At 43.8% G+C, this 22,694-nt stretch overlaps 1 protein-coding gene across 1 annotated transcript; it reads left to right on the top strand.

Annotated features, from left to right (window-relative positions):
* The first annotated feature begins 196 nt into the window (after positions 1-196).
* Positions 197-15,826, top strand: SMIM3 (small integral membrane protein 3). Its single transcript, XM_069953684.1, has 2 exons — positions 197-203; positions 15,107-15,826. Exon 2 carries the CDS (start codon positions 15,134-15,136, stop codon positions 15,308-15,310), a length of 177 nt encoding a protein of 58 aa, XP_069809785.1. The 5' UTR covers positions 197-203; positions 15,107-15,133; the 3' UTR covers positions 15,311-15,826.
* Positions 15,827-22,694: the final 6,868 nt, after the last annotated feature.

Consider the following 22,694-nt stretch of genomic DNA (forward strand, 5'->3'; position numbering starts at 1 on the left):
TCCTCCCCTGAAGGCAGACACATCCCCTCAGTGATACAGAGAGAAGGAAGCTCAGCAGGCACATTGCAGCGTCTGAGCGTGTCACCCACAGTACCGGGATCCCATAATGTGTGTGCGGGGGGTGCGCTGCCCCTCCTGAGTTACCGAATCTCAGTCGCTTCAACTTTCTTACATGCTGACTTCTATGGAGTAACACTAAGCGGGTAAGTGCCATATATAATCCAAACTGCATCTACTAAGTCTATAGGATAACTAACAAAGTAAACGTGCCCAGCAAAGTCTACTCTCTCGACTTCCTTGGAGTATAGATCTCCAGGGCGTGCGGCGCCTCCATACTCTCTAACCAACCGGAGATCTAAAGATTCTTATACGATAAGTCTGAAAATGTCACTTCTGGTTAGTAATATTGTTATAGTTGTGGTGTTTATGGTGTCAGTAAGATCCAATGCTTTGATAGTCCTGTGATGGTGCTTTGGGTACACTTCAGTTTATACACTTTTTGTTTATTTTACGTTACGCTAAACCGACTAAATATATATATATATATATATATATATATATATTACCTCTGTAAATAGTCAATTCTTTATTTAACGAATTTATACTGTGAAATAATCCCTATTATGGGTAATTCAATCAGTATTCTGTAGGAATGTGCGGATACTGTGTATTGCGGCCAGGAAGACATTTATTAAGACAAGTGACAGCTCCTGTCTGAGAAGTTTTAGACGAATATGAGCAAAATGCCCCCAAAATAGCGAAAAGGCACAAAAACAGCAAAAAGGTATATACATGTAAATCACACATAAAGGCTACGTTCCCACAACAGGATTTTGCGGTCGTCTTTTGATAATGTAATGATCATGATTGTTATTTGCGGCAGTGTTTTAGAGCTAAAATGACGTCCGTCTGGAAAAACGGCCGTCGGGTGTGAACATAGCCACAGAGGGGGAGTTTAATCAAACATGGTGTAAAGTGAAACTGGCTCAGTTGCCCCTAGCAACCAATCAGATTCCACCTTTCATTCCTCACAGACTTTTTGGAAAATGAAAGGTGGAATCTGATTGGTTTCTAGGGGCAACTGAGCCAGTTTCACTTTACACCATGTTTGATAAATCTCCCCCAGATTGTTTGATGCTGTGTAAATCGGTGTAAATAAATGATTGAATAAATCCGCAGCAAACATGCGACATGTGAACGTATCCTTATACCATAAAATAATAGAAATAATAATATCCCATAGGTGCCAGCAAGACTTTGCTTTATACATGGTTTTAATTTACTAAGGAAATGACTCCATAAAATTGAGTTAATGGTGACGGCCATTTTATGTGTTTTTTTCTTTCTTTTTACATTTTTATGCCCATTGCAACATTCTTGAAAAGCGTTAAGTAATAGGAGTCATAAAATGCTGCAAATTTAATAAAGATGTGTGATGGGATCTGGTACAAGTTATGACCGTACATAAATATCAGTCATGAGGTGTTGTGAGGAATAAAATATGCATAAAAAACAGCTAATTTTTAAGCGGACGTGCAGATCCTTACTACTCATCGATACTCTAAATTAATGCATTTTATGGCTCTACTGATAAACCTGATCCAAGTGTTTCTTTTTTTCCTCTCCCTGAATGGAAACCTTAAGGGTGCCTTCACACGTAGGGGATTTTCAGCTGCGGATCCGCAGCAGATCCGCAGCGGATTTGAGTAAATGAATGAACACAGCATCAAATCTGCATCATTAAATCCTCTGCGGATTTAATTCTGTGTTCATTCATTTACTCAAATCCGCTGCGGATCCGCAGCGGAAAATCCGCTACGTGTGAAGGCACCCGGGAGCTGCGTTCACACTACGTATATTTCAGTCTGTATATTTCAGTCAGTATATTTCAGTCAGTATTGCAACCAAAACCAGGAGTGGATTAAAAACACAGAAAGGCTCTGTTCACACAATGATGAAATAGAGTGGATGGCCGCCATATAACAGTAAATAACTGCCATTATTTCAATATAACAGCCGTTGTTCTAAAATAACAGCAAATATTTGCCATTAAATGGCAGCCATCCACTCAATTTCAACATTGTGTGAACAGATCCTTTCTGTGTTTTTAATCCACTCCTGGTTTTGGTTGCAATACTGACTAAAATATACATATACTGATTGAAATATACGTAGTGTGAACGCAGCCTGAGGCTGGGTTCACACTACGTATATTTGAGGCTGTATAGCAACCAAAACCAAGAGTGGATAGAAAACACAGAAAGGCTCTGTTCACATTGTAATTGTGTGGATGGCCGTCATTTAATGACAAATATTTGCTGTTATTTTAAAACAACGGCTGTTATATTGAAATAATGGCCGTTATTTACCGTTATATGACGGCCATCCACTCAATTTCAACATTGTGTGAACAGAGCCTTTCTGTGTTTTCAATCCACTCCTGGTTTTGGTTGCTATGAGGACCTGACTTGAGGACCAAATACTGCCTGAAATGTACGTAGTGTGAACATAGCCTAAAGGTGTATTCCTATATCAACTTATATACTTTAGCTATGTTCACACTACGTATGTTACAACGGCCGTGATTTCTGCGGTACTTACGTAGTGCTACAGGCTGAGGGAATCCCGGCCGGAGTGTATACACATAGTATACACTTCGGCTGGGATCCCTAGCGGCGCCGTAGAAAAATGACATGTCAGTTGTCTGTGCCCGCTATTCAGTGAGTAGCGGCTGCAGAAAACCCTATCAGTTCACACAATACAGTTCACACATTACAGCTCCGGTCGCACACTTCTTTGTGTGTTGTGGGGAGTTCTGATGCGGGCACGCACTGATGTGCCCACATCAGAACTCAGCGGAGGCAAGGGGCGGGGGAGCTATACTTACCCATCCCAGTGCACCCCCAGCCCCCCTTTGTCACCCTGGATTCCTCCTGTGTTATATAGCTATATTAGTTGAGATGGGAATACGGCTTTGAAATGGGTATTGTAACCTTACAACACATGTTAAGGCTATGTTCACACAACGTATAGAGACGCTGCAACAACGGCCGTACTTTTACGTAGTGTGAACATAGCCTTAAAGTTCTAATCAAGCAGGTCTGTAGGGTGTTAAAGGGGTTGTCCGGCGAAAAAAATTATTCACAGAATAACACACATTAAAAAGTTATACAACTTTGTAATGTATGTTATGTCTGTGAATGGCCCCCTTCCCCGTGTTTCCCCCCACCCACGCTAGACCCGGAAGTGTGGTGCATTATACTCACCGCATGTCGTGTCGTCCACGGTCTCCGATCGTCAGCAGTGACGTCTTCTTCGTAAGTTCGGCGGATCTTCCCGAGTGCCGGCCGCCCTCTGCAGCGTCATCCGAAGCTCAGCCGCGATTGGCTGAGCATAACTGTGCTCAGCCAATCGCGGCTGAGCAGCTGATGACGTGGCCGCGTCATCAGCCGCTCAGCCGCGATTGGCTGAGCACAGTGATGCTCAGCCAATCGCGGCTGAGCGGCTGATGACGCGGCCACGTCATCAGCTGCTCAGCCGCGATTGGCTGAGCACAGTTATGCTCAGCCAATCGCGGCTGAGCTTCGGATGACGCTGCAGAGGGCGGCCAGCACTCGGGAAGATCCGCTGGCCTCCCGAAGAAGACGTCACTACTGAAGATCGGAGACCGTGGTCGGCACGTGACAGGTAATGTATAGCGCACCACACTTCCGGGTACACGGGTGGGGGTGGTGGGACACGGGGAAGGGGGCCATTCACAGACATAACATACATTACAAAGTTGTATAACTTTGTAATGTGTGTTATTCTGTGAATAATTTTTTTCGCCGGACAACCCCTTTAAGACCCCAATGGGTCGCTAAAACAAGCCAGGAAAAGAGCGAGCCAAGCATGTTCTCTTCCAACTCTGTGTCACGAGACCAATAAATCATGTACAACGTGTGACAGTGCCACGAATATTCAAACACTTTTACAGCTCCTGGCATCATGTTAATACATCATGCCACATAGGGAAAGACTCCACTACAGGGCTTCCCCGTCCATGTCATCCATGTTTTACAGAATGTGGGAATAAGCCCCTGGTAACCCTTTTACCATCAATATTTTCTGAGGGCAAAGGTGGCACCCCCAAATGTTACAGTAGTGGAAGCTATTATGCCAGGAGCTATGAACATACCAAAGGCCTATGTATAGGGCAGCCCATGCTCTATAATGGGACACCTGATGATAAAGGCCCACACTATGTTATCTCCTAAGGGATTGAAAGGACCATATGCATTAGAATAAGTTTGATGAGTTTAACCAAAAAGGTAGTCCATCAGGTTGTCCATTGTGTAATCCGACCAATAACAGATCACCATCATCTTGAAAGTAGTCTGTTGTGTTTGAAATTTTTGTCCAATTGTAAGACTAAATCTTACAACCCTGAATCTCTACCGACATAAATCAGGCATGATAGATTTTCACTACCCAACCTCTTTGTTCTCAGAGATCTAAAAGTAGTCTGGTGGTGGCTTAGGGCCCTATTACACGGGATGATTATCATGCAAATTATTGTTATATTGTTCGAATTTAAAGGAGAAGCCCGGCCGTTATGAAAATCAGGCAGCTGGAAGGGGGGAATTTGATAACAAGTATGAACTTACTTCTCCCCGAGCCCACGGAGATCTACGGGACTGGCCTTGGGACCTTAGGGATCTCCAGTTATGACACGATGTCACGACCCGTCCGATGGACCTGCCGCTTAGCCAGTCAGTGACTGAGGCGGAGTGCGACTCCAGTCACTGATTGGCTGAGTGGTCAGAACAGACATTTTTCCCCGAGTTGCGATGCCATTACTCGGCGGGGGGGTTAATGCCTTCCAGCGGGGGTCCTGAGGCTGGTCCCGCCGCTCACCACGGGATAGAGGAGAGGTGACTTCATACTTGTTATCAAATTCCCCCCTGACGGCTGCCAGCTTTTCAAAACGTCTTGAATTCTTATTTAGGCAATAATCGTTTTGTGTAAATACAGGCAATGATCAAACGTCTAACGGGAAATCATTCTTTGTTCGTTCGGTGCTGACACCAAAATCGTTGTTATTCGCTCGCTGTAATTCCGCATTCGTTCACTAATCATTTACTAATCGTTCAGTGTAATTTCACATCTTTCCTTAATTTTCTGGGATCAGGTGGAGTAAACGATCATAGTGACTACTGATTATCATTCTGTGTAATATGGCGAACGATTTCAGGTTAACGATAAACAATCTCCTTTGCAACCCATTATCGGTAAAAATGGTCGTCTAATAGGACCCATAGCCCCCCTTATAGGGAACACAGGGACGATCAGGGAGGACAGGAGAGAGACCTCTCGGCTGAAAAATCATTATTGAAGGTGTATAGGAACCTTCAAGTCCTTTTGTTCAGGTACCATCTTTTATCCACGAATTATCTTTCAGGAAAGAATGTTCTCAGAATATGCTTAGAACATTCCCAGAAAGATCAGTCTTCCTTCATCTGCATCCATCTTTTGTGTGAGACATTCAGTTCAGTCAGTATTAATACTTTCGGAAAATCTTTTAGGAAATTGGTGTGAAAATCCAGAGCAGTGTGTTATTTCTGAGGTAAAATGAAATATTATGTCTGGTATACAGGGCCTGTCTCACAGAATAGGTAGCCTTATTGGCCATGGTAACTAGTCACACTCCACATGCGGCCTAGTACATTGTGTTGCATTCTGATGGCCAGAATAAGGTTAAAATCTCTGACAGATCCAAGTCAGTAGGATATATTGGAAGCCTTTATGCCAACATACTTGATGCCAGGGTGAACAGAGTCATAGACCAGTGCTAAACACCATCCAGGCCATAGAACTGCTCAGAATAGTACAATGTACAAGATCCAGGTCAAGTCAAGAGGCCTGTCTTTTGACCTTCTTCTGAGATGCAAGTAATGGGTGTAGAACCCCTTATCTTTGGCCTGATAAGCGTATTAGGTTTTTACACTCGTGTTATTTGACTCCAGTAATAATCTGTTGCAGACAGATACCTGCAGGCATAAAAACAGCATTGTAATATCCCACATAATAACATGGTAGAAATAAGGGTTAAAGTACAACCTGTCTGATCACTGCTTCCCTCAATGGGAAAGCGGGAGGGACGTGATATTTTACATGGACGCAGTTAAAACAGTCAAGGTTTACTGAGGAAGATCTCCAAACTTCTATTTCTAGTCGGGGGCTGTAGTTGTGTGTGGAGCTCAGGTGGTAGTTGTGTGGGGGGCTGTAGTTTAGTGGGGGCTGTAGATGTGTGGGGAGCTCTGGGTTGTAGTTGTTTGGGGAGTTGTACTTGGGAGGGGGCTGTAGTTGTGTGGGGAGCTGGGAGTGGTAGTTGGGTAGGGGTGGTAGTTGTGTGGCGGGCTGGGGGTGGTAGTTGTTTGGGGGGCTGGGGTAGTAGTTGTGTGTATGGCTGGGGGGGTAGGGTAGTTGTGTGTATGGCTGGTGGGTAGGGTAGTTGTGTGTATGGTTTGAGGGGTCGGGTAATTGTGTGTATGGCTGGGAGGGGTAGGGTAGATGTGTGTATGGAGGAGGGTTAGTTGTGTGAATGGCTGTTGGGGAGTCGGGGGATGGGTGTTGTCTGGAGGGGTGGGAGGCTAAAGGAGCTTTATGTTACCTCCAGGGGGGGGGGGGGGTTGCCGAAAAAAGGTTTCACAAGGGCACCATTTACCCTAAGACCGGCCCTGCCCAAAGCTAGATGGTCACTGACTTCTGTTCATGTCTCCTGTTCTCCTATACTGTCTCATCCTTTGGATTTGTCGTCTGGTTCTCCACTGCTGTCCTCTATGATTTTGTCACATCCTCCACATTGTTGACTTTCTGTTTTCCATATTTTTGTGCCACGGAGATTGCGCCCTCTGAGCATCTCCCATATAGTAGATGGCCTCCTGTGTAGTCCCCCTTTAGTAGATGCCCCCTTCTTTGCATTCTCCTATAGTAGATGGCCCCCTGTGTAGATCCCTGCTATAGTAGATGGTCTTTGGTGCAACCCATATAGTAGACAGCCCCCTGTGTAGTGCCCCCTTTAGTAGATGACCCTCTGTGTAGTGCTCCCCTTTAGTAGATGACCCTCTGTGTAGTGCTCCCCTTTAGTAGATGACCCTCTGTGTAGTGCCCTCTTTAGTAGATGACCCCCTGTGCAGTGCCCCCTTTAGTAGAGGGCCCTCTGTGTATTGCCCCTCTTTAGTAGATGCTCCCCTGTGTAGTGCCTTCTTTAGTAGATGCCCCCCTGTGTAATACTCCCTTTAGTAAATACCCCCAGTGCAGCTCCTCTAATGTAGATGAATTGGAAAAAAAAAAACACCTACCACACACTTCCCGGACGCTGCAGGTCTCCCAGACATCCTTTTTCTCTTGCCTGGCACAGTCAGCACCTGTACCGAAAGAGGGTGGCCGGGAGACCTGGGGCGGCGGGGGAACGTGTGGGAGGTGAGTTTTGTTACCTTCCACATGCAGGTGCACTTTACTGGGGGCCCACCAGAGAATTGTCCGGTGGGCCCCTGAGTGATGTGCAGCTTCAGTGAGATCAGATAGGGGTGGTTTGGATGGCAGTGGGCCCCTAGGCACCAAGGGCCTCGGGCGGCAGCTCGAACCACCTACATCATAATCTTCTACTCTCTATGAGGCTTCTTAACATTGGTGACCCTGTTTCCTTTGAAGCTAAGCCAGCTACACCACTACTCCGCACATCCATGTGTGTTGCCACCGTACATCATGAGTCATGACCCAAGTGACATCAGCACAATCTGTATGTATTAGGAGTGGCGTCACTGCTTCCCAGACGGTTTATAGGCATACATGGTGGATTGGGGTGTATACTGGTGGTTAATTGTAGATTAGTGAAGGTATCTAAGAAAGGATCCTAAATTACCCATCCATATTAAGATGTTTCACGGACACTTGAGGTCAACAAGAGAACTTGGACGGGAACGCAGAGCAGAGAGTTGGTTAATTGCATGATATATTCTGATAATAAGTTCTTTACAGCCCATACTGATTCCCGAGATGGGAATATGAGACCCTCTGTAGACCGCTATAGTGTCCTGTAATGCATTTAAAGTTAGCTGGATGCATTAGCTATTTAGTGGCTGCCGTTCCCTGCGCTATTGACTTCATCAGTATTCTGGAAGAGTTCTGTACTTGGGCAGGACATCAAAGTGTCTGCATTCAGGAAATAATAGAGTCTGCTAGGAGAGAACAAAGAAATGTTCTCATATAAAATGGTAGATTCAGGTTGGCGGGGGCCTCACTGCCACCCCTGGCATCCAGACCCAACCTGACTCTCTACTTCTGACTATAAAGAAAGGCAGATGCACATGCATGTACAATGCATTATACACAGAGCATTTGCCGTCACCCCTTCACCCCTTTTCAGCTGAATAGGATCTCCAAACAACTATCTACCTAGATTGATTGACATAAAGAGCTTGTATTCCAGCACTGAACCATGTATTTCAAATAAATAAAAGAAGGCAGGGGTGACATAGGGAGGAGGCATGCATCCCAAGGCTTACCACAGCCTCCCTGACCCTTCAGGTCTGAGCATGAGCTAGAGCCAACAGTTTCCCTTTAAGGGTACAAACCCACTTGCCGGATCCGTATTTGCAGCGAGACTCGCTGTGGATCCCGGCTCTATACTTTCAATGCCAGACAAACTCGCAGCAGGGATGTACATCCCTGCTGCGAGTTTGTCCGCAGCCGCCCCGTTAAAACCCCGCTGGCTGGACACTATACATTACCGGGTCCCTGCTCCTGCTTGCTTCGGGGCTCCCGATGTCTGCACGTCCCGCTCGGCCAATCAGTGCGCTGCAGCGGGGGGGGACGTGCCGGGAACCGCCAAAGCAAGCAGGAGCGGGGACTCAGTAATGTATAGTGTCCAGCCGGCAGGGGGTTAAGGGGGCGGGCTGCGGACAAACTCGCAGCAGGGATGTACATCCCTGCTGCGAGTTTGTCTGGCATTGAAAGTATAGAGCCGGGATCCGCAGCGAGTCTCGCTGCAAATACGCAGCAAGGGGACTCGCTGCGGATTCGGCAAGTGGGTTTGTACCCTAAAGGAGAACTATCAGCAGGTTAGACGAATCTAACCTGCTGATAGCCCCCAATTGCGCATGGGGCTCCGAGGAGGAGGATATGTCTCTGATGTAACTTCTTGGCCCTGTTCCCTTGCTATTAGCAGTGTAATCCTCGGTCAGGAGCACTGTTAGGAGCACTGCACTGCCACCATTGCCCGAGCCAGTCCATCCGCTTAATTGATTATCATTAGAAGCAGCGGGCCGGCTCGTGCGATGGGGGCAGGGCAATGCTCCTAACGGTGCTCCGGACCGAAGAAGTTACATAGACAGTTAGGAGACATACCTTCCCTCTCAGCGCCCCATGCGCAATAGGGGGAAACAAGGCTAATTCTCCTCGCACTCACGCACACATATATAAATATATATACATATATATATATATATATATATATATATATATACAAACTGGTATACAAAATACCTTTGTAGCATTAAATACATTGCACAAATCAATAGTGCAAGCAAATTAAAACAACCTTGTATTATATCTTATCAGAAAAAAATACCTCACAGCCATACGCACAAACTCATTATTTACTCAGAAAAAGGAGATGGATTATCTCAATGAAGTGTCGGCTGCCCGATAGAAGCCTGTTCGGAAGTTAGAGAGGGAAAGAAAATCCAGTAGCCTGTAGTAAGTGTTATAGCTCACTCAGAGCTTGATTCATAGATTCAGTGCTCTATAATGTCTTCCATCCTGCTCACAGTCTGCTATAGAGATATAGAGGAACAGGATCCCTTCTTCTGTGTGCAGTGTATGGGAGACATCATGGCAGCCAGCCCCCACCCTCTAGCCCAGGAACAACTGGAAATTAGAGCCTGAAAAGGGGAAACTGGTGGAAAATACCAGATACAAATAGTGTAATGGCCAGATAAAATTCAGGCACGCTTTCTTTCGTGAAAAATATGAGAAAAATATGACCATAGTGAATGCTGTGTATAAAATCGAAATGAGTCCAAACCAGTGTGTGGGTATTGTGTATATACTTACATAGAGGTAATGTTATCCCTGAGGAGAGCAACATAAAGGTGTGTGTAGAACATTTATGCTCCACTAACACTTCTGGGAAGAAGGACATAGAAAGCTGCTCCCTTGTGCCACATTTTGGATGGTTTTACCCCCTTTACGCCTTGGAAACCTTAGGACATGGTTGGAGATTTAATAAGTCAGGCCAGAAGACTTCCCCAGATGGAGAATGGGTCACTTCTCTAAATCCCAAGTCATGTTCTGAGGCTTCTTAACCCCTTCACTTCCATAGTTCTTAGCGCACATGCCCCGTGCAGTAGAAACGTGTATATGTATACGTTCCTCGATTAAAGGGACTATAAATGTGTACTAAATGCTCCAATGCGGGCGGTCCCGCACACATTAGTCTGGCCGGCTCCAGAGCTAATGACAGGCAGCCACGGTCCCCTTAAACGTGGCGATGCACAGCAATCGCACTGTTTAAGGTTGTCAGTGACAGGACAAGGACCTGTCACTAAAAATATTTATAAAAAAATTAAAAGTTAATAAATGAATATAAAAAAATTAACATATTACATATCGTAGTGTGACGAATTGTCCCATCTATTAAATTATAACAATATTGTCCCCGCAAAATAAACAACGTAAATGAAAAGCTAAAAAAAAACACACACACCAGGATTGCTGATTTTTTTTTTTTAATTATACATTAGAAAAAAATTTATAAAAAACAATCAAAATTTTTGCCTTACACCAATATGATATCAATACAAACTAGAGATCATGGCACAAAAAAATTACACCTCAACCAGCCCTGTAGGTGGAAAAATAAAAGCGCTACAGCTCTTAGAAGACGAGGAGGAACATTGCTTCAATTTGACCCGGACATCCAGGCACTGATCACCTCAGTCATGAAGGGGTTAAAATACGCTCGGAGACAAAACTTCCTCTTAAAGGTGATACAAGAAAGCTGCTTTTTATATCCTTCTTTACTTACAGTGTACCTATCATGACAGCAATGTCTGCCTTATGTATACTGGCAATGTTGACTTTAATATGGCTGCTCCCATTATGGACAATCCCTTTAAGGAGTTAATATTTTTTTTCTTATCATGACTTCAGGGGAATTTTCTAACACTGGAAATCATTTTCTGTAACCGATCCAAGAGTTAAAAATAAAACTTATTACTGAGATAGTAAAAACATTGTACTCATTTAGCCAAGATCAAAAAGCCGCTCCTACGCAGACACATATTTTCAGTGCAATTATCTCGGTGATATCGATGAAATCACTCGGAATAATTGTTTCCATCCTTCGTCTGTACAAAAACGAGTGCGGCGCCCTGTCCAAGATCACCAGGCCGGGCGTATCGCTCGCCTACTGCTTGTTTATCTTTTCCTAATTGCTCGGCAAACAGTGTAAGGAGAAGAGCAAGCAATGGAGATGCAGCAGGAAGGAAGAGCAAACACATCTATCAAGGCATCTCAAACAGACCCTAACAACCATAAGCATCTCGCCTTTACAGATAGCATTGACAGTGTTTTATAGATAAGGTTTTACTCTGAACCAACGTTTAATGGGGACTTATAGTCATAAACTAGATTTAGGAATGGTGCTTTGATGGGAGGTTGGATCATACCTCCCAAGTGTCCCTCTTTTGGAGGGACAGTCCCTACTTTTGACCCATGTCCCTCTTTATCCCTTACATGTCCCTCTTTGTGACCTAGAAATGAGATTGGCATGAATAAACCTTCTATGTCGCTCTAGAAAGTGTCCGCTTTCTTACCTTATAATAAACCCAAACTTGCATATTATTCCATCATGTGGTGCAAGTTGGATGCTAAAAACTGTTATATCCAGATGAATCATGTGACATTATGGCCCCTGCCACACATGCAGACTCATTGATTTCTATGGCCTCATACACACATCTGTAGGTGTTACGGATCTGTTTTGGGGACATGAGCCGTGCTGCAAAAAAAAGATTAAAGGGTCACTTGCGTTTACATTTTATTTGCAGAAATCAATAGTACAGGTGATTTTAAGAAACTTTGTAATTGGGTTTATTACCGGAAAAATGCATTTTTATCATGAGAAAGCAGTTTGAAGCTCTCCCCCCTGTCTTCATGGTTTTCTTTGGAGAGGGAGGGGCGGAGGGAGATGAGGCACCAAAACAGGACAACAAAGAGTTAATTTACAGCTACTATCTCCTCTAAAGTCAGCACTGACCTCTGTATACTGGCTTTCACTCAGCTCCCACTGTGTAATCCTTTGTTCTCTGCTCTCTGCTGGCGACTAATCTCCCTCCTCCCCCCTCCCTCCAAACCAAGACTGAGGTCCCCTGTGATTTTACACCTATGCCGTCTCCTATGGATATGGGATAAATGTCGGAAAACCCACTTTAAGGAGTTACATCATTTGCTGAGAGGGCAGTATAGATTGCCAGGCATCAGAGGCTTGAGGCCTGCAGTGGCGCCCAATTTACTATTGACACCATGAGTGATCCCACTTGCCACCCACCCCTAAGGCCAGCCATGATAATACCAGTTCAGATAAACAGAAACCAGATCTGCCTTTGGTTAACATTTATCCAAGGCAGCGCTAATAATGTTAGTTAATACTACTCAATATTAACAGTGTTATCTCTCCTATGTATTATATTACATGATTACTTGGGCTGCTTTGTAATCTCATTGCTTTAGCCATTACGTTTCTTTAAGGATGTGTCTGTGCATGTAAAGCATCTGTCTGCAGTAATGTGGGCTTGTGGTTAACCCCTTATCGTACTTTTAATTCACCCTTGAGTCCAGAGCGCTGTACATGAAAAGGGATTAACATACAGAATATAATATAGGGATAAAGGACCCAACCAAAGGCTGTCCAGGCATGATGGGTATTGTAGTTTTGCAACAGCTGGAGGCCTGAAGGTTCCTCCTCCCTGATCTAGATGCTATAGTTGCTATTGACTGCAGCTTCTAGGTTGCTAAACACCTGGGATCAGACTTATCTCTGATCCCAGCCATTGCAGTATAACACAACCAGCACCTGCCGCATATGGAGCAGCCTGAGCCATATCTGACTAGGTGACTAAATCGAAAGCACATAGGGGGAGATTTATCAAACTGGTGTAAAGTAGAATTGTCTCAGTTGCCCCTAGCAACCAATCAGATTCCACTTAACTTTCCTCACAGAGTCTTTGAGAAATGTAAGGTGGAATCTGATTGGTTGCTAGGGGCAACTGAGACAATTCTACTTTACACCAGTTTGATAAATCTCCCCCATAAACTATACCGGCATATTATTGTATAGTATATCAAAGTAATAGGCCGTATTCACATTACTGCTTTTAGTTTACATCAAACAGGGACAGATGTCACAATAGATTTGGGGAAGGGTTTCTGATCTTTCTTTCTATTCTTAGCCCCAACAACAGACATCCCAGTTATTATCAGTAATGTGCACGTAGCCGAAAGCAAGACCGTGAGAGAATCGATTTTCTTCCTCTTTTAACCCATTTGTATCTGTAGCGCGTGCAGCCACTTCCAGCAGACAGTCAGCGACTGAATTGTGCAAGTGCGAAATGAGAGGAAAATTACTAGAATTTAGTTTTTCGGTTTTACTTCCCATTGAAGGGTCATAAATTATGAGTTCTGTCAGCTGGACGCTCTCTACATGACTTGACCTAATGATAACTTTTTTTTTTATAGTGGAATTTTTGGGGAAAAATTAAGGAAAGCATCTGTGGACTATTTCACAATAGTTATTGTTCATGCAGGGGAAGACGGAGGGAAGCGGCGTGACGGAGGGAGTTTTTTTAATTCACTTCTAGATATGACTTCTGCTATTTTTTTTAACTTTATTTAGAAGCATATGAAACGTTTCCTGTACAGATTCTTATCCATATTAGATTCCTGTCAACAGATCACAACAAGAAAAGTTTAAGGTTCTCGTATACCTCAGACTAGTTGGCTTTAACCACTGCTCTTGGTGGGTTCGGCTGTCAGTGTAGGATTTATGGGGCTCTCCCGAACAACCGGTGGTGATAGGGATCGGACGTGATAGGAAATCTCTACCCGACCTCTTTGTTCAGGGAGAGATGTACCATAGTGAGAGCTCTCTCCTTCTTTGGAACGCTTGGCCGTGCTGAATGTTCCTGTGTATGGGGAAGAAGGAGTGGCGGGCAGGAGAGATAACTGATGGGCGAATGATAGTTCATCCGTCAGTTAGTGAAGATACCTTGGGACCTTTGGGTTGCAACCTCCCAAGAACCCTCCAAGCTGAAATAAACACATTGATGAGCCAAGTGCAATGGAGTCAGCCATACCACATCCTAAAAATTTCCACATCCACCAGAATTTCGAAAATGGTCACTAAAGACCGCCATAGAAGAAGGATGGCCAAACCGGCCCATTTATAAAAATCCTGCCAACTGTCTAATGTGTATGGGATGCTCCTGACTTTCCCATAACTGGGAGAGAATCATCAGACATGTTTGATGTCAACTGCCTGATCTTTTTGGACTCCATTTCCCCTGCCTGATCCTTTAATGTTTGGCCATAGCTATCCCATATTTATGGGAAGCCTTTGCACCAGACACTTGGCTCCACACAGTGCTGGCATTGGCCATGAAGCTCTACCAGGGAGGGAAAACAGATGATGGTGTTCTGTATTCTGCTGAAGGGTCTGCAGAGAAACCACTTTTGACATTGGACATTTGGGAATAGGACATTCTCCGAATTGTAGTAGATGCAAGTACCAGCTCTAGGACCCATATTTATGGGTTCCTTGACCACTGTGAATACCCATTGGGTAGATAATTGGAGAGGTGACCACCCAAATATTTCCCCGGCCAAATCCTTTAAATTTCTATAATACAAATAATTGCCCTTTACTCTTTTTGGGTCTATAAGCTGCTTTTGACCATGAATATTATGAATGTATCCTCCTTCTTCTTTTTGGTTTTACTTTTCCCTTTATTGTATAAATCAATAATTAAATGCATTAAAATTGCAATCCCTCTTTATCTTGCAGACTGTCCTATCTATATCAGAAGCCATCATGACCGATCTTGTGACTCCAACTGCGGCAGAGATCCCCAAACATATCCTGGACATTTGGGTCATCATTCTTATTATACTGGCCACCATCTTGGTGATGACATCCCTTCTCCTGTTTCCCGCTGCCGCCGTCATTATGTACAGAGTACGGACACATCCGATCAGAAGCAGCCGATAGCGCTACAAGCTGTAAAATTATCGGGACCGTTTTGTCGACCAAAGCTATGGATTGGAGGGTCTACAATAAAAGGAAGACACCGTTACCGTCTCCTCAGCTTAAGTGGCGCTAAGAAGTTCCAAGAACCAAGAACCAACAGTTTTCTGCCATGCATTGTCGAACATTTTAAAGACCGCCCACTTGTCAATTAGCATAAACTCCGCCCCTTTATCAGTATGGTTTGCGGAATTATTGGCCAGCATGCCTGCAGGTTGTATATATGGACACAAACAACACAGTATTAAATCCAATGTTATGAAGAAGCACTAAGAACAACCCAATTTATTATGTACACAATTTATTGTCCCTTTTTATGGCTACCTTTTTTTTTTAATCATTTTTCAGTCCTTGATGTGTTTTCCATTTGCTGTGTCATTCTAAGAATCCTAAAAATAGAGGCTTTTCTGCTCTGTCATAGTTGTGGTTTACGCTCAACATCAAGTTGGCTGAAATAAAATATCCAACAAAGCAGTAAAAGAGGCATAGAGGAGTGCAATGTCTATGCCGCTAGTATATGGGAAATCCATTCACCTAGAGGCGGACCTTCCATAGAGGCAGAACATGTGACTGCTATAGGGGCCACTGGTGAGAGAGACTCCTGTATAGCAAAATATAATCCAACTATTCTCCTTATTATGTTTCATAGATGGTCCAGAACTAAGCTTGGAAAACAAAGAATCCTATAGAGACCCCATGGATCTGGGTGCTGGGTGTTGCGTAATACGGGACCATAAAGTATAATTGTATTAGGCCCGTGATCGATCGAGTTTTGTGTCCCTACACATGGTCCTATATTCAATCCATTCTAGGCTTCATTCACACGTCCCGTAAAATTGTCCATGGTCGCGGTTTTAGGAACTATTTAAGTGAAAGCAGCCATTCACACGATCCATGCCGCGACCCCCACCGCGATCCGCACCACAAAAAAATGGGACATGTCTTAGTGTCCATCGCAGCACCGATTCGGCCGATTATCGTTCCGTGTAATAAAGACAACGATCAGCCGATGATCGTTGTCATCGGCTGATCGTTGATATAGGTTCTGACCTATAATTGTCGGGCGCCGACCACGCATCGCTACGCGCAATAGCTGTGCGCGGCCGGCGCTGACGATATCCAAAGAAGAATACATTACCTATCCAGGCTACAGGGCTCCGCACGCTCCAGCTTCAGAGCGGCTAGTCTCAGCCAATCACTGTCCGGGACCGCCGCGGTAGAACTTGCACTAACACTGACTGACATGTCCTTTCTCACTGGTAATTCATTGGTGGGCCCTCAGAATCATTTCCTCGGGAGGGCCCCAGATACCCCCAGTTCAACACTGTCCAGGTATAATGGTAATTGTAGGTGTGAAATAGCTGGAGGGCCACAGTTTGACAGCCATGGTCTTAACCATCTTTAAGTACCCCATTAGGAGGACTTAACACCTTCTTTCTCTGTGGGATTGCTTTTCATGCCTGCAGAAGCTTCCTTAATACCCAACAAATCTGTGCAAAGTGATACAGCAGTAAAACTTAGTAGAGAAGGGGGAGAGGGGGAGTTGCAGCTGCAGTTTTTCTCTTTGTCTGTGAAGCTGCATGTTGTAGAGAGGGAAAGCAGTGGGAACACATCTTATCTTGTAAGTAATGCCCTCCCTTCACTACAAAAATGGACCCATTTAAAGGAGAAGTCCAGCAAAACTAAAAAAATAACCATCAGGCAGGGGGGTGCAAGAACATAAAGAATGTATACTTACCAATCTCTGTGCCGGCCCCCTGCAGCTTCTGCTGCTGCAATGTTACCTACCCGGCTGATGGATTGCCCGCTCAGCCAATCAGTGTCTGGGGCCCCCTTACTGCAGGAGCCCCATAGCAGTTGCATGGTCTGCCCTCATGGAAACTACACCACTGCCAAAAATCACCATGCTGTTTAAAGGCGTCAGAAAGTTTCATAGATTTACTTCTACTGTCACGGACAGAGGTGTCAGCAGAGAGCACTGTGTCAGACTAGAAAGAAAAGACCACTACCTGCAGGGCATTCAGCTGATAAGTACTGCAAAACTAGAGGTTTTTTTTAAATAGAAGCAAATTACAAATCTATATAAGTTCCTATAATCAGTTTATTTAAAAGGAAAAAGAAAACTCTCCAGAGTACTCCTTTAAGCCTGTTGAAAAGTAGATAGAAAAGACTTTTGCCCTAAATACTCAGTGTTACAGCTATTTAGATATCTCAGCATCATGGGAACACCTTCCCCATTAATATTGTTAAAGCAGCTGTATAAACACACCAATGTGCGTAATTACTTCTAATATAATATAACTGGCTAATGGCTCGTTCAGCTGGATATAAAACTACACAAACACCTCACTCATGTATAGCCCCGGGGTAAGGCGATTATATTACTGGGATACTAAACATACAAAAGAATACAAATTGAGTCTTTCACTAATCCGAAAACTTCAGCTTGCCTTCTCAGTTTAGTCTAAGTTCGGGTACATATAATTAAGTTCCAAATCTTTTTTATTTATTTTTTTATTATTAATTTAAGGGATTGTCTAGAAAAGCCATTTAATTCAGAGGTAATAGAGGGATTAGGATCTCTATCTATAAACCAGGTGAGTTTCTCTTCCACTGGAGGATTTGACAAATCTGCCCATTACACAAATACCATATTGATTTTAAAAGACGGTGTAATGCTCGATTTGGCCTGCGGGGGCACTGCAGTTAAATTTAAATGCTGTATCTAAAGATACACTTTCAATAGCTATGACAGATTTCTTTCAAATTCACTACATACATAAAAAAAAAAAATGAATGCTTGGCTGAGCGGCCATGTGTTCTGAATGTGGAGAGGGAGGCTAAGCTGCTTCTGCCAGAGACCTGCAGTGGTGACATAAGTTATCTCACCAGGAAACGAAAGGATACCTATTGAAATCCAACATGCCTGATCCATTTCATCGCCAACTTTATGTGCCTGGGGAAGAGTTGGGAGACCACTATACATAGTACACAGTCGGCCGTTCCTAACTAAATCAATGCATTCATCTGAATTTTCTCTATGTATGGGTTCATTAGTCTTCCTACCTCTTGGAGTGTTGGTAGTGGAGCCCCTTGTGTTCACCACCTTTATAACGCTCTCAGTTTGGTGGAATTTCCTTAATAACTGTGAGTTAGAAGCAGAAAGGTAATTGAAATGAGCAAAGTGTAATGCCTCATTTCCCCTGCGGGGGCACTGCAGATAATTACGCCTTTAGTTTTCCTCACAGTTCAGTTCTGCATCGGCAGTGAGACATCTGATTATCCACTTATTGTCACAGGAGCCTTCTAAGAAATAGGGATTCATTAGTAATCATGGTCCTCTAGGTCCTGACTCAATTTTGTTTCCAATATCTGAAGAAAAAAGTATTTTTTTTTTCATTAGAAACAAAAGGCAAGAATTACTTTTCTATATCTTATTATAATTAGAATTTTTTAAGTGAAAGTCTTTAATAACAGGAAGGAATTTGTTTTCTTAGGCCCCTTGGAGACTTTTATGTGCAGTTTCTACATAGAGTATTGATTGTCTTTGTAGAGTTTCTGTTTTCAATTACCAGACTGCACTGGTTCAGCACAAAGCCCGCCGGGGGGTTATGCTTGAAAATAATTCATGAACTTTCACGGTTTCTGCTAGTCGGCGGCTTTAGACTTCATATCAATTAGAGTTCTCTGGTTATAAAGAACCTTAGTCAATAAGCTGATCACAAAGTACTTCCCTGCAGTGATGCTCAGGGAATCATTTTTTACCTGTCGGGAAAGATTTTAGTAATTGTTCAATTCCCTGCAGCTCCCCCGCAGGGCAAAATGAGCATTACACAGTTCCATACATTAAAATCAACAAGCAGCCTTCTAGAGAAAGTAAAGACAAGTAAAGTTAACTAATATTGTATATGAAAGTAGGCTTTCAAAATTGGTCAACCCCTTTAAGTTGCATTTTTATATATGCCAGCATATATTTGCATAGATGACCCTTGAAACTTGATGTCTTCTTCTTGTGTATGTTATAAAAAGACAGTCCCTACATATGCCCAAAAATTGGCCCACAGCTGTCACCATCTTATTGATCCAATTTTAGTGGAAAGCCTACTCTGAAACTGAATAAAGAATCAAATAGGGGACCAGTAAGTTCGTCACTCTTTGGCCTATTCACCCCCCCCCCCCCCCCCCCCAACAAAAAAAAAAAAAAAAATCATGATAAAACTCTGAGCACCAGTTTTGGACTAGGACATTTTTGAATTGCAAAAAAAAAGAAATCCCAATGGATCAATGAATCTCAAATGCTTGACTTTACTACTAGTTCAAGAAAGGGCCAGATTAATGTAGGTTCAGGCTTCTGAATAAGGGCCAGTTCACATAACGCAAAAGCGGTGAAACTGTCGGCCACGGAATCCCGTCTGCCTCAGTGTGATACTGTTTCTCTATAGGAGGGCTCTATGCGAAGAAGGAGAAAAAATGGGCTGTGTACTTGCCAGCTGAACCAGTTTTCCTGCTTTACATGATCCACACTTTTCCTGAAAGGTAATTCAAAGCTTCGCTTTCATTTCTCACCACTGTGTGTGGAGACACACAGTGCTTCTCTCACACCCATAATGAGATCATGGCCCTCTTCTTCTTCCAGATGGTTCATGCTCACTTTTCATTCCTATTGTTACTATCCAGTGATTATTAGTAGGGCCGGATTAAGGTTGGTGGAGGCCCCGGGCGACAACCTCCCCCCCCCCCCCCCAAAAAAAAACCCCAAACTATACCATGATCTATACAGATGGCTGCTTACTGTAGGCGACTTAGCACAGACTCCTCCTCGCTCCTGGCTGTATGGCTCAGCATCCTCCTCTGTTATGCAAGTGGTCACTAGAGGCTGCAGTGCAGGGGAAGATGCCAGGCTCTAGAGACACTTTCTGTACGCTCACGCTCACGCTCACAGCACTTTCTGTACGCTCTTACCCAATGTGTCAGGGCCCTATTACATGGCCTGATATCCTGGGGTCTCTCATGTGCTGTATGTGAGAAGACCCCTCTTCTCACATACAGCACATGAGAGACCCCATTGCCTGAGGAAGGTCCGAAGCGGACCGAAACGTTGCACTATATATTGTTGGTCTCATCTCATGCATTTCCTATGTACGGTCGGAGTAAATACCCTGTATCATCTTGCTAAATAAAAACCTTCACTTATTCTTGCAACATCGAGTGCCGTGGTTTTCTACTATACAAGACTAATGGGTGAAGAACCCAGTTACCACTGAGCACCGGCTTTATAATTCAAGGCAGAGGTGTGCAGCACTGATTCCATACATCTATTATCAGATAATCTATTTTTTATCATTCACAGCCTGGTTTTCTTATTAACTGTGAACCAGATAACACAGTGTGTAAGATAACTCACTTCTTGCGGATTATTCTATTGAGAATTATTATCCTTCTATTTGTCCATGGGCTGAAACTTGCTGAGCTTATAGAAAAGAGGAGGAAATGTTCATTATTACACACAGCGGGGAACAAGGGAATAGTAATACATCAGAATATTACACATTTGTCTTCTGAACACAGAATTGATATAAGAGAATATGTTATGATCTATCTATCTATCTATCTATCTATCTATCTATCTATCTATCTATCTCCTATCGATTATCTATCTACTTATTATCTATCTATCTCTCTCTCTCTATCTCCTATCTATCTTCTATCTATTTATCATTTAGGTAGTGCAGTACTCTGCCGGGATAACTAGTAGTGACTGTGTAGAAAAATAATCTTGTACTCATTGTTGAGACAAGAAGAAGGAAAGAAGACGACATTATACCAAACAAGTCCAGTGAGTGTCAGGTTTGTTGGGTGAAGCTGACTCTTCAAGGTTCCCTAAGTAGGCTAAGCAAATTCCAATGGGGTACTTCAGCTTCTGCTCTTTGCTCCACTTCAGACAAATTTAGGCGTGTGGGTAATCCTGACTAGTTTAAGAATCCCAGGCGAAGTCAAGGTTAAACCCAGGTGACATTTACTTCATCTCTGGGTTTATCAGTGCATAGTAGTTTCTCTCACAAACTGTAACAGAAATTCTGCCTCTCTCCAACAAATGACTAGAAGCCAAGGCCCTGTCCTAAGCCAGGCCTGGTTGTGAGTGCAGTAGCAACTCTCTTCCTATAACTCCTTCACTGCAAACAACTGGACAAAAAGTCCCTCCAACCAGGAACTAACTTCCTATATAGGAGTGACCAGAAGACATGAGCGGATTTCCTGAAGTTCGGGTTCGTATGAATCTGAACTATCGGCATCTGACTCCCGCTGTCTGCCGGCTCCGTGCAGCGGGTGGATACAGCCTAAGGAACACCATTAGCATAGGCTGTATTCCAGTTTTCTTAAGGCTGCACGGAGGCGGCAGACAGTGGGAGTCAGATGCCGATAGTCATACGAACCCAAACTTCGGGAAATCCGCTCATCTCTAGTGACCAGGACTAACCTCCTATTGGGTAGGGAAAGTTCTAGAAGAAGTGAGGTGTAAGAGTGTGATAGGTAGGAACAGTGTGTGGCACCCAAGCTACTGATTGGCTAACACAGAACAGTGAAACAAACCAAGTAAACTCTTTTCCCTCAGCTGTGCACAAAGAACAGGGGAGAGTGAGACACCAAGTGGTGATTGTGGGGAAAGGCACCCATCATCCCAGAATGTGACACCTGACAGATACCTTCTTTCAGGTGGAAATCAAAACATCTGTACATATCTATCTCTCAATCTATGCTTAATCTATGTACTTACCTTTCTTTCCTTCTTAGTGAATGAGCAAACACTTGCTCATTGGTTGATCAAACAATTTTTCACGTCATGACGGCTAACTAACCGCGTGTTTATCGAGCCGTGTAATAGCCTCTGCTTTAAAGATTTAATGTGACTTACTGAAATTTGAACAATGAAATAATTTCTTATTCTCTTGATGGGATTTGTAATCCTTGGAGACAGTATGACTGCAGTATGAGGAAAGTGACAGATCACAGCCAGGCAATGCCAAAAAGGAATTCCAGACTGTATACACACAGGCCCCGTCATGTATAAAGAAACACCGGCCGCTTCTCAGAAAGTGTCAGCCGGATGACGAGAAGGAGCGAAACTGAGAAGCTAAGAAATCTGGGAAGTGGCTCCTGCCTTTCAAGGAGTTCTGAGATCCCAAAGGGCACCATGAGGTGAACCGTAGTCATAGCTATAGTCTCAGTTCATGGCGTGACATCATCAAGGCCTGGGGCACTGAGGAGACTAATGGGTTTAATATTACTGTGAAGCCTCTCTTAAAGACCACCATATTGAGAAGACCCCTTATTCAGACCAGATTTTGTG

The sequence above is a fragment of the Dendropsophus ebraccatus genome, chromosome 1 (genome assembly GCF_027789765.1).
Source record: "Dendropsophus ebraccatus isolate aDenEbr1 chromosome 1, aDenEbr1.pat, whole genome shotgun sequence".
In the NCBI taxonomy this organism is placed as follows: Eukaryota; Metazoa; Chordata; class Amphibia; order Anura; family Hylidae; genus Dendropsophus; species Dendropsophus ebraccatus.